Source organism: Stegastes partitus, unplaced genomic scaffold (assembly GCF_000690725.1).
Source record: "Stegastes partitus isolate 25-593 unplaced genomic scaffold, Stegastes_partitus-1.0.2 Scaffold517, whole genome shotgun sequence".
NCBI lineage: Eukaryota > Metazoa > Chordata > Actinopteri > Pomacentridae > Stegastes > Stegastes partitus.
Genome location: NW_007578248.1, coordinates 139,066 through 152,891, shown reverse-complemented (window position 1 = coordinate 152,891; position 13,826 = coordinate 139,066). Strand labels below are relative to the sequence as shown.

General features: G+C 40.0%; 3 protein-coding genes across 4 annotated transcripts in view; 2 read left to right on the top strand and 1 right to left on the bottom strand.

Moving 5' to 3' along the window:
- Window positions 1-68: 68 nt before the first annotated feature.
- On the bottom strand, window positions 69-2,341 carry LOC103361608 (serum amyloid P-component-like). The gene is made up of 4 exons (XM_008287740.1): window positions 2,297-2,341; window positions 1,575-1,632; window positions 1,332-1,434; window positions 69-671 (listed from the first exon to the last, which is right to left on the bottom strand). The coding sequence occupies exons 2-4, from the start codon at window positions 1,630-1,632 to the stop codon at window positions 164-166; spliced, it is 669 nt and encodes a 222-aa protein (XP_008285962.1). The 5' UTR covers window positions 2,297-2,341; the 3' UTR covers window positions 69-163.
- A 1,645-nt stretch (window positions 2,342-3,986) lies between these two features.
- Window positions 3,987-11,323, top strand: LOC103361607 (26S proteasome non-ATPase regulatory subunit 4-like). The gene is made up of 10 exons (XM_008287739.1): window positions 3,987-4,053; window positions 5,810-5,950; window positions 6,036-6,150; window positions 6,689-6,775; window positions 7,489-7,557; window positions 7,700-7,915; window positions 9,469-9,577; window positions 9,700-9,837; window positions 10,722-10,777; window positions 10,868-11,323. The coding sequence occupies exons 1-10, from the start codon at window positions 4,028-4,030 to the stop codon at window positions 11,036-11,038; spliced, it is 1,128 nt and encodes a 375-aa protein (XP_008285961.1). The 5' UTR covers window positions 3,987-4,027; the 3' UTR covers window positions 11,039-11,323.
- Window positions 11,324-12,328: 1,005 nt separating this feature from the next.
- Window positions 12,329-13,826, top strand: part of znf687a (zinc finger protein 687a) — a 15,200-nt gene continuing 13,702 nt past the window's right edge. For both annotated transcript variants that reach the window (XR_520415.1, XM_008287737.1), the window contains exon 1: window positions 12,329-12,380. The gene's annotated coding sequence lies outside the window, so the exon portion shown is untranslated. The remainder of the gene's footprint in view (window positions 12,381-13,826) is intronic.

Genomic DNA, 13,826 nt, shown 5'->3' with positions numbered 1-13,826 from the left:
AGTACATATGATCAGTGAAGCAAGGGATAGATATATTAAATGTTATAACAAAATGAATGACAAGCAAACAGTTTAGTTCAGTTTTATTTATGTTGGCACTTTAGTAATGTTGAAGTCCAACGGTTACCCCCTTGGTGGCAATGGGGACGTTAAAACCTTGGTGTTACCACATTTCAGGTGCGTCGTCCACCATAACCTTCCCGTGGAGTTCATATTCCAGAGCTCTCCAGTTAAACACATTTCCTACGGTGAAGTTTTCGTCGTTCACGTAGCGCTTGATCTCAGCAGCAGAGAGGACGTAGTCCCACATGTGGAGCTCAGAAATCATCCCCAAGAATGACTGAGTGGCGTCAAAGCCTCCGCCGTAGGTGTCCTGCTCCTGGCCCAGAATGGCGATGGGACTCCCGGTGATGGCCTGCCCAGAGTGGACGAACCTCTTGATGCCTGGTTTACCGTTCAGCCACAACTGACCCAAACCGTTGTCAGAGTTCCAGGTGCTACATACAGTGTGCCAGGTGTTTGGAGGAAGCGACAGCGACAGAAATTCTGTGCTGCCGTCCCGAGCGTGTATCGACATCTTATCCTCTTTCTTAAAGAGCAAAAAGTCATTGTCGTGTCCAGGAGTGGACATAGAGAAGAGGCCGAAGTTCCTCGTGATATCTGTGAGGTATCTGAACAGATGTGCAGTTTGTGAGAAGGATAAGGCACCTCAATTCACCGAATTAAAAAAAAAAACAAAGTTCATGCCTGATTTGTCTGATATTTATTCTGTTCTGTTTCTTAAGTAAAACACGTAAAATCTGGGGTCATAGGTCGCATTAGTGACCATGAGTTGGACAACCTTGACATTTCTTGTAAGAATATTACACAACTCTTGCAGTTGGAACCACTATTGGAGCGGTTTCACCACCACACCTGCTCAATATGTGTTTAAATATGGGGATAAACTTAAAAAATTTTTTTAATTTTTTTTTTTTTTTTAAATCATAAAGTATGCCTCTTACTTGCACCATACTCTACATTTTTAAAGCTCCTATTGGTGCCATTCACCAGAAAAACATTTAGCCTCTTAGGGTAAAAAATAAAAGTGTTATGGTTGGTGGAATATTCAACCAAAGTTATATGTTAATTGATGCACCGTCATATAACTGGTTTGTATTATTCTATCAAAGCAGGGTTTTACCATTAAAAACCACATGTGCTTATCAACGAATCTGTAAAATTTCCAACAATGTTTTTCAAGTTATGGCACTTCAAACGTTGATCCACGGATTGGTGCAAAGAAAACATGGAAAGCGCCCTGATAAAAGAAGCTTCTGAATACCACCTACTTGAGACAGACAGTCACAGAGCTGAACTCCGTCTTAGATGTGAGCAGTTGCACACGATCGCTGTTGGTCTCTTTGGGGAAGACAAACACTTTTCCTGATAGATCTATACAGGGGAAACCAACGGACGTCTTTAGGAGGAGCAGAAAATATTCACAGCCTTAAATAAAAGCTTCTGTTACTGAACTAAACGCTTCTTTTGAACGCTGTCGTGCACAAAACTTGCACCGAACAACGTGAACCAACCTTTGGGTGCTGCGTAACAAGTCGCAAACATCAACATCAACAGGACGAGTTTCTCCATCTGAGAGTTCAAAAAGTCAATAATTTAGTATCAGTGTAGACGGGAAATTATTTTACAATATAGAAAATAATGTAAAAATAATGAAAAATATCAATGTCAGAAAAATGCAGTGTGATTTTTAAAGTATTTTTACATGTGTAAAAACAATAGAAAAATACCTATAATAAAAAGTGCATTTTCACAGATTACCACTGCTTATTTATATTATTCGCTGGTGAAAACACATTCATTCAACATTTTAGTTTTGAAAACCTGTAATTACACAAAAATAATTTACACTATGAAACTTTGATTTAATCGTTTCAAATAAAAAGGTAATACATTTTGTTTAATTCATGCTCACAGTATCACTATGTTAAAAAAAAGTGGCTTTCTTTTACAAAAAATAAATAGATGTGATCTTTATTCACAAGTGCTAGTTGTTTTACATTACACTTGTAAATGAACAGTTTGTTTTTGTCATGTAATCAGTTTAATATTGTTTTTATTTATCAGCGATTTGCTGCATCTGAAGCGTTCAAGATCCAAGTTTTAAATAGTCTTTGTTGACAGGAAGACAAATTTAATTATTTGTCTTCATCAAGCAACCAATAAAAAGATTAGTTGTTAAATGTCTCAGTTCGAAAATGACTTTTAAAGCTGAGAGGTGCGGAGTGTGTTTTACCTTGTGGCCCGACTGCTTCCTCTGGATGACTCAGATGCAGTCTGAAGGTTTCTGACCTGCTTTTATTTGTGAGATGAGTGCTGTTTGTCCTGCTTTCGTAACAGAGGACTTAGGACTGTGACCAACTGATAAATCAAATAAATAACTATTTGTGATGTCCAAGCTGTGTAACTCACTTTTATTTATTTTTCTTAGTGCGGACGACTGTGTGTTCCTGCAGAATGGAAACTTTCTGGCCATCAGACTTCAGGTCCAGCAGGACACACTTCTGCACGCTTGTCTGTTCAAAACGTGCAGCAACCCTGAAAACAACGTTGGGCCTCGTCATTTATTTGACACAAACCTCATTTAACCTGCTTTTATCACAGAGGACTGTGTACCAAATTGTCAGATACCAGAAAAACTAAAGGAAAGGGAGGCTTTTAGGGACTCAACTGGTTTAAAACACAAAATATAACCGATGCAAACTGAGGAAATAATAGATACTGGATACTCAACCTTCAATGACTGCGTTGTTTATAAGTTGAAATGCAGAGTATTTTCTCTTATGAACAATCGAAACAAATAAGAAGACAGAAAAATTACAGGCCCCAAATGCAACAAAAGTGGGATGCACCTGTGATCACTGAAACTGATTTCCAGTAAATCTAACTGTTTGAACACGGTTATAAAATGAGTCGTGAACACCAGAACCTTCTCAGTTTTGGACTTACAGGCTGTCTCTGTTTGCATGTCTGCATCTTGGCTCCACATGGAAAAGAATCGTCAGAAGAATTTAAAACTCCTATTGTGACGTCAAAATCATTGGAAACGCAGCTGCAGCAGTAACCAGGAGGTCTAGAAGGAGCCATAGTAGCACTGATCAGGGCTGCAGTGGTCGTCCTCCTACAATGACTCCACAGACAGTCAACTACTTTCACAATCCAGCTGTGAAAAACAGACAAAGGCAGCCGCTCCAGACTTGATACAGTGGTTATCAGTGGAAACCAGAGTCTGTGTGAAGCTCAGACAGTGTGAAGGACACTTCAGAACATCAGCCTCTGTGGATGGAGGACAAGAAAAACACCCTTGTCTGCATTTCGGCACAAAAATTTCAGATGAAACGAGTTTCTGTGAAGCGCAGACAGTGAAGAACATCAACCTTTGTGGACAAGGCCCAAGAAAAATATCCCTGTTGGCTGTTTAGTGCAAAAGTGCCAAATGTAACTTTGTTAAAAGACAAGAAAAAAAAAGCCTGATGAATGTTAGGAGTACATTCTGTGGTCATAAACTTGTTCAGCTTATGTGGGGTCCAGCATGTTTGGCGTAAACCTGGACAGGACAGCGAATACATCGCCCTGAAGGTGAACCTGGATGAGAATAAAGTTAGAATCTCTCCAGCTGTGATTTGTCCTCCTCAAGTTCATTATTAAGTTATTGCTGTGCATGCACATTTATGTTGCAGTTCAAGTGAGGCAGATTTTACACTTAGTTTTATAATAATAAACTTGTAGTCTAAGCGTACTTCTTGTGCACATATAATGTAGATTTTCAATAAATATGTACAGTTACTAGGTTATATTTCATATAAAATTTTAACATTTTAACCTGGTTGAAATACAATGTATATAAATAGAAGTTTCAGTTTTAAATGTCCACATAAACTTGCCTCTGTTTAGGTTTAGTCTTTTAAACTGAAAACTTCATTACCCACAATCCACCGCGATGACGTAGCCAACGACAGACGCCAAGATGGTGCTTGAAAGTACTATGGTCTGGTAAGGAATCTAAAATGTGTTTAAAGTTCTAATTTACAGCGCTAACTTTGTTCACATGAAGTTAAGGGCTGGGAAAGCTAAACATTTGTCTTTTGACGTTGTTAGTTTGAAGCGCTGAAACACGTTTACTCGCTTTGTTTTGCCCTTTATGTGCTCCATCTATTTCCTGAGTCACTCCACAACCTAACGTTAGCTTCCAGCGCGCATCGTTAGCTAGCATGGAGCTTTGTCGCTAAAATATGGCAATTTAGCAACTTGTATGACCGTCGACGCTGATAAGTTTTATTTTACTGCTGTTTAATAGTTATTTAACTCATCTTTAAAGTCCCGGTTACGTCTGACAGTGAATGAAAACGGCTGTGTTTTACGCGTTAGCATTTAGCTAGCTAACAAAACCTGCTGTCATTGTCAAAACACACAGCTGTTTTCCTGGAGGTTTTACATGTTCCTTTAACTTGACCAACCTAATAAACCCGACTAGCCGCAGTTCAGTCCAAAATTTGTCATAGCCAGGCTAACGTTTGATTTGTAGTGAACCTTTATTTGACCAGTAGGTTCCTTCTGACTTGAAATGACAAAAACAAGAGATGGAAGACAGTATGTTAGAGATGTTCATGATGAATTTAACTATTTTGATGGTGTTTCAAACGTGTTTATTGTAGATATCACGTCCAAAATTGTGCATGTTCCTTGAACTCATTGCCAGCTTTTGAGAAAGTACAGCTTCTATACATCCCAAGGACCAGCACCAAGAGCATCCTGATGAATGTGAGCAGTTCTGGTAGCAACATGTCAATCAGACACTCCAGCAGACCAACAACAAGGCTGGTCTCCATGGAGACCAAGGAGGATCCACTTCTTCAGGACAGAGAAGAAAGCTGCTGCTTATCACTTCTGTGCTGGAGCCCATGAACATGGACACAGAGAAAGGAGAAGCATTCAAGGCCAAGAGCAGCATCCCCGCGGTCCAACATGGTGGTGGAGCGTGATGCTTTGGGGCTGTTGTTGAGCCGACAGACCGGACAGCCTGGTCAGAGGAAACGGCTTCATGAGAACAGAGGAGAACATCAGGAGGTCTGCAGGAACACTGCTCCTTGGGCAGCATTGGAGCTTCAACAAGACAATGATGTGAAACATGCAGCCAAAGTGGTGAAGAAACCCTGAAGAGGAAACAATGAGGAGATGTTGGAGCGGCCCAGCCAGAGTCCAGACCTGAATCCATCCAGAACCTGTGGAGGAGCTGAAGAGCAGAGTGATGGAGAGGAAGCCTTCAAGCTCCAAGAGCTGCAGATGGACACTTGGAGGAACCAAATCCCAGAAACACTGTTAGACACTAGAACCACTGTTAGACTTTGTCATTAACTTCTCGAACACAACGTTTCACTGTCTTTTTCTATTGTTAATGTCATTTCCAGTCAGAAGAAAGCTATTGATCAACTGGAAGTTCACTATGAATCTAAATGTGGTGTGCAAATAAATAGTTTTGGGCTTAACCGTACATATCCATTCTGTCAATTTAAAAAAAAAAGAAAACAGTTCTGAAACTCATATGTTTATATTGATGTGGAGACTCTGACATTTTTTCTGCTTGATAAAATAATCGGCGAGTAATTGTCGGATCAGCGAACAGATTTTTGAACTAGTAGATGCACTTCTCTATTGTTGAACTGGCCTAAAGCAGCAATCGATGTTTGTCCAATCTGTGCAGCTTTCTGTACGACTCGTGGTTGTTTATTCTGCTGTTTGTTGTTCTCAGTGTGGACAACAGTGAGTACATGCGGAATGGAGACTTCCTGCCGACCAGGCTGCAGGCTCAGCAGGATGCAGTTAACATTGTTTGTCACTCCAAGACCCGCAGCAACCCTGAAAACAACGTGGGCCTCATCACCATGGCAAAGTAAGAGGCTCTGTGCTTCAATTAGTGGCCTGACATTTAAAACATGAGCGTATAATCACACAAAAATGTTGTGTCTTCTGTGCAGCAACTGCGAGGTACTGACCACACTGACTCCAGACACAGGGAGGATACTGTCCAAGCTGCATGCTGTGCAGCCTCGAGGAAACATCAGCTTCTGCACCGGCATCAGGGTGGCACATGTGAGTTTTTCATAAGAGTTCTTCTGCTCTGCCTGCAGGACCAATAGATGTTTAGATGTTCATATTTAGTGTCTGCAGCAGAGGAGCCTGCACTTCAAGGACCCTTGTTTTTCACGATGGAGCCACCTATTGAATTGGAGGATCACTAAAGCATGCAACTTATAGTTTTACAAGTTTATTCCGTACAAAAAACTACTTCCTGTCCAAGTACTTAGAGCTTTAAAGGTTTTTTCACCCACATCATACTTTCTAGTTATCGTGTTTAAGGTTCATTCCACCAAAAATACTATTTTCTGTCCGATTAGTTATAGTTTTAAGTGAGAGAATAAATGCTGAGAAAGAATAAATGATGCCTCAGTTCAGTCAACATACACGGCTCGAAATGTAATGAAGTCATGCCTTTGATTACATTTGTACTTTTCCTGCAGCCACATGTCAAAATGTCCTGTTACTTATGACACACCGAAAAAAAGCACATTAATGCATTTCGTCAGTGCATTTGTTTTTTTGTTTTTTAAATTTCTGTGTCTCTCTGCAGTTGGCGCTGAAACACAGACAGGGCAAAAACCACAAGATGCGCATCATCGCTTTTGTCGGCAGCCCAGTGGAGGACAATGAAAAAGAGGTGAGCTGAGTTCTGACAAAAGTTCATTTGTTTTCAATGTTTTTTCTTTCATATTTCTATATTTGTCACTTTGATAGTGATAACCGAGAAGGAGATTAAAACATTGACTTTGGATGAACATAGACATGTCATGTGACATTGTTTTGTGGTGAATGTAATTGCCAAGGATGTGCACCTTATTATCTATCACTATTATTATTATTATTATTATTATTATTATTATTTAAGTTTCTTTTAAGTTGCTTTTACTTCTTCCTTTGCTTGTTACTGTGAGTTTTTTTTTTTTTCTTTTAAATGTTGACTTAATCTTGTTTGCAATGTGTATATTTACACACTGGTTGTGCATTTACATTTGTGATGAAAAATCAATAAAAAAAGTTAAATAATAAAAAATAGAAAATCAGAAAAAAACTTTGGATGACGACATGTGAACTCCTGTAAATACGACAGATAGTTAACTGAGTTTAAAGGCAGCTGCCAGGCACCAGCTCCTCTGCTTGTGCAAAGAATTGAAAAAACAAACCGCAAACATCCTTTTCCGAGCAGCTTTTTCTGATGTGGTATCTTTTTATTCAGATATCCTGTCGAAGTCAGAAAATTAGAACTGGAGCAGCATTCTTAGTGAGGCCTCTTCACTTAACAGGCACCTGTTTATGGAGAATATGAACCGATAGCGTTGATGTGAATCTGTCTGTGTTTGTCTCTTCCTGTAGCTCGTCAAAATGGCAAAGCGCCTGAAGAAAGAAAAGGTCAACGTGGACGTCATTAACTTTGGAGAGGAGGTATTTTTTCATCAAAGCTACACACACACACACACACACACACACTCACACACACACTCCACCTCTTGATTATTTTTGTTGTTGTTCATATTTTCATCTTTCTGGACCACAAGCTCACCCTGATTGTATCCGCCTCGCGCAGGAGATGAACACAGAGAAACTGACGGCCTTCATCAACACTCTAAACGGCAAAGAGGGAGCCGGATCCCACCTGGTCACCGTCCCTCCAGGTCCCAGTCTGGCCGACGCCCTGCTGTCCTCGCCCATCCTGGCTGGGGAAGGAGGTGCAGTGCTGGGCCTGGGCGCCAGCGACTTTGAGTTCGGAGTGGATCCCAGTGCAGACCCAGAGCTGGCCTTGGTGAGAGATAACAGGAGAAAGGCGCTGCAGTGCATTTTATTATGTGTCGTTTATGCAGTTTATTGTCGTCACAATATTTTTCTTTTTTTTTTTCTTTTCCGCTAAAATTCTCTGAACCGTTCATCCATGTTGTTTTTTTTCACTGCTGCAGGGCTCCACACTAACTTGTTCGCTAGTGGCACTGGTGTGATCAAATTTCTTCAGTTTTTCATTTTCTGATATCAGTCCTATGATCTGATCCGACTAAACACCTCACTTGTGTACTTTTTGATAGACACGACAATTTACAGATGTTCCCTAAACGCCTCACATGTTGGCCCAGCGCCTGCAGTTAACTCACACAGGTGTGAGACCAAAACATAGTCGGAAAATAATAAAATAACCCATTTTACTGTCTAATTTGGCAGATTTAAGGTGATTTTATCTGCATGTGCTGCTTTCTACTAGCAGACTGCATTTTAGACGTCAGTTGAACATGTTCACATAATCAAAGCTGAAATTATGATCGTAGTAGTTGATCATAGTTATATCAGTTACGTCACATGCGTCTGGATCGGACCTCTCTCACTTCACATTTAGGTTTTTAAAATAGTCCACTGTAGATGGATTTATCTTTGGGACACAGTAACAACAAAATGTTTAGTTTCACACGTAAGCAGGGAGAGACCGATGGAGCCCATGAGGAAGTAAAAATACTGCCTTCAACCACAATATCAGACACAGTAGCTGCCGGCGACGGCTGGAGGTTCTCCAAGTTAAGCCTGATGATCGTTATACACTCGCACATATGTGACTATGTGACGTTTCTCATTTGATCTGTTTTATTGTTTCTGCGGCATCGTTTTACTAAACTGCAGTACTGAGAGTAATGCTGGTATTTTTTTCCCATTTTGATCAGGGATAGACCGGATTATCATGGCCGATATTTGACACTTTTTTGATTATCGGTATTTTTTATTGGCCGATTATTGATAAATTGAATTCACTACTTCAGGTGTGAAGCCGCCTCCTCCTCTCTCTGTCTGTCGTCACTCTGAGGTGTGCAAAAAGTGAACAAGAAACACAAGCACAAACCAGGAAATTAGCTTCTCTGACGGTGGCTAATGGCTAGCGGCTAAGTTAGAAGGCAGCCACAGATTACCCTGAAACAGAGTCTGGAAAACAATAAATAATAATGCTTTAAGATAGGAACCTTAGTGGGAGATACAAGTGACAGAACAGTGAAAGGTTAAGAAAATAGAGAAGAACTGCAGGCGACAACTTGATCTATCTCAGTCACATAAACAGAGGAGAGCATCCCAGTTTGATCTTTCTTACTATTTTATGTATAATCACCCTTGTTAATGGAGAAGTCTAGTTATGAATGACAGGTTCTCTGCTCTCACATCCTGTTAAAACATTACATTTAATGTATATTGGCTCCCAATATTGGCTAAAGGCCTTTCTTGATTGCCAATAATTGGTATCTGTATCTGCTCTAAAGAACTCTATATTGGTCAATCCCTCATTTCAACATAAGATCAAGTAGTTTTTGATCGCTCTCTTCGTTCTAGGCCCTGCGTGTGTCGATGGAGGAACAGCGGCAGCGACAGGAGGATGAAGCCCGCAGAGCTGCTGTTGCATCAGCTGCTGAAGCTGGCATTTCCTCCCCTGCTGCAGATGGTGAGAAAGTGTCCATCAACTTGAGCTGCTGTCACAGATGCCAGCTTCTGCCCGTTTTCCCTTCGGTGTGATGGACGGACGCGAGTGTGTTCACACTGCATATTTTTCCTCCCCGCTTGCAGAGTCCGAGGACGCCCTGTTGAAGATGTCTGTTCCACACACAGACTCAGCTGCACCTGCTCTGCCAGACTTCAGCCGCATGACAGAGGACGAACAGATCGCCTATGCTCTGCAGATGTCCATGCAGGGAGCTGGAGCAGGTTGAAACATGGATTCTTGATTTTGTAACCTGCACTCATTTGTAGTCTGCTTTAATCACAACCGGTTCACTGAGTGTGGGGATTCTTTTAACGGGAACAACTATTAAATATGTAGGTTTGATACGTGTAGGGAGAGTTTATAGGGCGGAAATCATCAACTGAAGAGAAGCTTTAACCCTTCAGGGGGTTCGAAGTGCATCCTATCTTTAAAAAGTCACCAAGAGCACATCATATATAAGAGGTTAAAACAGAAGAAATAGTTGGATTTTCATGTGTTTCTGTCAGTTAAAATAACCAAATCCAAGCTTTATATCCTGCTATTACATCAAAAGCACTGTATTCTTTTTGTCTTATTTTAAAAATTCACAGGAAATTAGCTGTTTTTACTAAATAGAACCTGGAAAAAATATAAATTAAATACGAACACCATGGTTTTTTTTCTTCTTTTTTTTTTTTCTTTTTTTTAATGTGGCACAAATACAAACAACAACTCACAGCTGCACATTTTACACTTGATTACTATTCCTCATCATTGTTTCTCATTTACTTTCCTGTAGGGCCGTTATCAGCAAATCATTAGAAGAAGCCTAAGATTAGAAGCGCTCTGTCTAAGTTTTACTTGTGGTATTTGTATTAATTTGTATAAGTGTGAGTCGATATTTGGAAAATGATAACTTGACGATGCTGGTATTAGTCTGATTGGTTTTTATGTCATATAATTTATTGATCCATGTGGAGAGTTTGGAGTCTGAAAAACATTTTTTGCATTTCCCACTTTTATTAGCTTCTACAGTTTTCCTGCAGATTATTCTGTAAACGTTATATGTGATTTAGATCTACCTATTTTTGTTGATTTGAATGTTTCTCTTTGATTTTTCTTGTAGAGTTTGGTGCCGAGGACATGGACACAGGTGCTGACATGGACTCTAGTGAGGCGAAGGTAAACACAGCCTTTTATCGTTACACATCTAATTTGACATTAGATTAAAAAATATCATGTTTTGATGACATTCTTACTGCCTGCTTGCAGGACGAAGAGGACTACGACGTGATGCAGGATCCAGAGTTCCTCCAGAGTGTTTTAGAAAACCTTCCCGGAGTCGACCCGAACAACGAGGCCATTCGCACCGCCATGGGCTCTCTGGCTTCTCAGGCGGGCTCCAAACCCGACCCCAAGAAGGATGAGGAGAAGAAGAAGTGAACATCTTAACGTACAAAAAATGCTAAATAAAGAAGAGCTGAGGATTACACTGCATGTGTCATTCACAGTTACAGTATTACTCTCCTCAGTACAGAAAATGTTTGGTTCTTCTTTTGTTCATGTGTAAACTGTAAACAACCTTTTGCCTTTTCTGGGGTTTTTTGGGCCTGTTCTGATCCTCCTTTTTTTCGTGTGTGTGTCGAGCACATGTGCTTAATTTTGAATCTTTTGTAATATAAATACTCAGTAACGTAGGCAGATTACCTCAATAAATTTACAAGAATACAGGGTGGTTCTTTATTGGATGCTTGAATACAGTTTAATGTTTTTCTTTTCTAAAGCTTCAGTGAATGTTGTATTGAAATTATGCAGAAAATACCACATTTGATTCTCAGTTACTTGCATTTTAAAATGTCATTTGAGAAAAAAAAGATCGACAAAATCTTCCATAAGAAGTTTTCCTGTTTTAAATCTAACATGAAAGTGGAATCAAATCAGTGTATGCGATTGGCAACTTAGACCAGATGAACATGATTTAGTGTTAAAACAATTATAAGTAGGTTTTCTTACAGAATATTTAGCAGCAGGGTTAAATTTGAACTGACAATCCAAATTGCTGGAGCTCAGTCTTTGTTCCTCAGTATCACGGCATCACCAATCAACAAAAACTGTTTTACTGTCTTTAAATCTTATTTAAAAAGAAAAAAAAAAAAGTTTGCCATTGATTTCACTTTTTCTTTTGGTGCCATTTTTAAGTGTCAAGAGTATGAATGTGGAATGTTTGTTTTTTTCTGGCACTGTTGCCATATTTGCAGGATTTTTTTTTTTTTTTTTTTTGCAGTGAGTGTAAAGAGAGAACACTAGATGACAATTTTAAAATATAAGGTAATATAAATCAGGGTTTCTATATTTCTTTTTTTTCTCCTGTAGCTCAACTTTCCTTGTTTAATATTGTCCCTGTTGATCCAGTGGCCATACAGGCATGATTTCCTCTTTTGTCCTGCCTTCTGTCATTTATCTTAATTATTTTGGTTCATTTTTAAATCTCTTGACTTCTGGTAGCTCGTTTTTGAAGCTTCCTGCATAGAACATATCACACAAGTCACTGCTTAATTTGTTGAAGAAATTGTTATTTTTATTTTATTATTTTTTCCCCCCTTGTTTTTATTAGGGGGCGATTGCACAAGTTCGAAATATAAAACGTGCACATATAAGTAATGTTTGGGACATCTGAGAGGCAGGTGAGTGTAAACATGTGGGAGATTATTTATGTCGCAGGATTTGATGACGTCAAACTTCTGCGACCGACTGGAAGTCAGGAACCAACTTCGCTAACTGGCAGGTAACAAACGTTCTTACCTATAAACGCGAGGTAGTGTTAGTTTCAGTTCAAGCCAACTTAACCTGCATTGAACACGATGTATTGGAGCTTCGTTAAGCAAGTGTTGCATTGTTTCAGTTGCAGGTTTGAACCAGTTGAGAAAAGTCGGCCGTTTGCGAGGCCAGCTAGCAGCTAGCAGCAGCAACATGACAAGAAAGTTTGACATGTTGCAGCAACTTTGTCTGACTTTTGAACACGTTTGCTGTTAATCAATGTAGGCTTAGTAAGTAAAGTAGTCCCTGCATACACACCTGAGCCTCTTAAGATACCAACTGTCTGCCCCTTCAAACCAAAGTGAGATAAATGTGGATTGATAGTGAATTTATAGTTGACAAACAGGTTTCTTCTGGCTGAAAATGACATTAACAAGAGACAAAAGACAGTAAGACATTGTGTTAGAGGTGTTAATGATGTTTATTTTCTTCTCAGTAATTAGTATCAAAGTCTTTGTTTTCCTCCACATCCGTCCAACAGGTGTTCTCGTCTTCAACAATTTCCCTGAGGTTTCCACCAAAGGGATCAATAAAGTTCTATTCTATTCTATTCTATTCTATTCTATTCTATTCTGGTGTCTAACAGTGTTTCTGGGATTTGGTTCCTCCAAGTGTCCATCTGCAGCTCTTGGAGCTTGAAGGCTTCCTCTCCATCACTCTGTTCTTTAGATCTTCCACAGGTTCTGGATTCTGTCTGGGCCGCTCCAACATCTCCTCATTGTTTCCTCTTCACCATTTCTTCACCGCTTTGGCTGCATGTTTCACATCATTGTCTTGTTGAAGCTCCAATGCTGCCCAAGGAGCAGTGTTTCTGCAGACCTCCTGATGTTCTCCTCTGTTCTCATGAAGCCTTTTCCTATAGACACAACTTGTAACTGAATAGAGAACTGCTGCAGGTCCAGCTGAGCTTTAGTGAGTCTGTCTTGGAGAAGTGGATCCTCCTTGTCTCCATGGAGACCAGCCTTGTTGTTGGTCTACTGGAGTGTCTGATTGACATGTTGCTACCAGAACTGCTCACATTCATCAGGATGCTCTTGGTGCTGGTCTTTGGGTTCTTCTTGGCCTCCACCATTCTTCCAGTGCAGGGCTGACGTCTGTCCTCCTGCAGCCCTTTGACATGTTCCACAGTGAGGAACTCCTTGGACTTCTTCATTAAGCTTCAAACTGTGAACACTAGAGCTTGAAAACACTTGATATGACTTGATAGCCTTTCAACGTCTTGTGAGCAGCAGCATTGTGCAGCTGGAGGTCCTTAATAAACTGACTACAGAGCTACTGCATCATCTGGTGTCAGTTTATAGTGTATTAGTACACTGTAAAACCACTTGGAGCTGCATTTTCTCAACAATTTGCAACACTTTCAGGAGTATGAATAATTATGAACATGGCATTTTTAGTAAAAATGCTAAAAAAA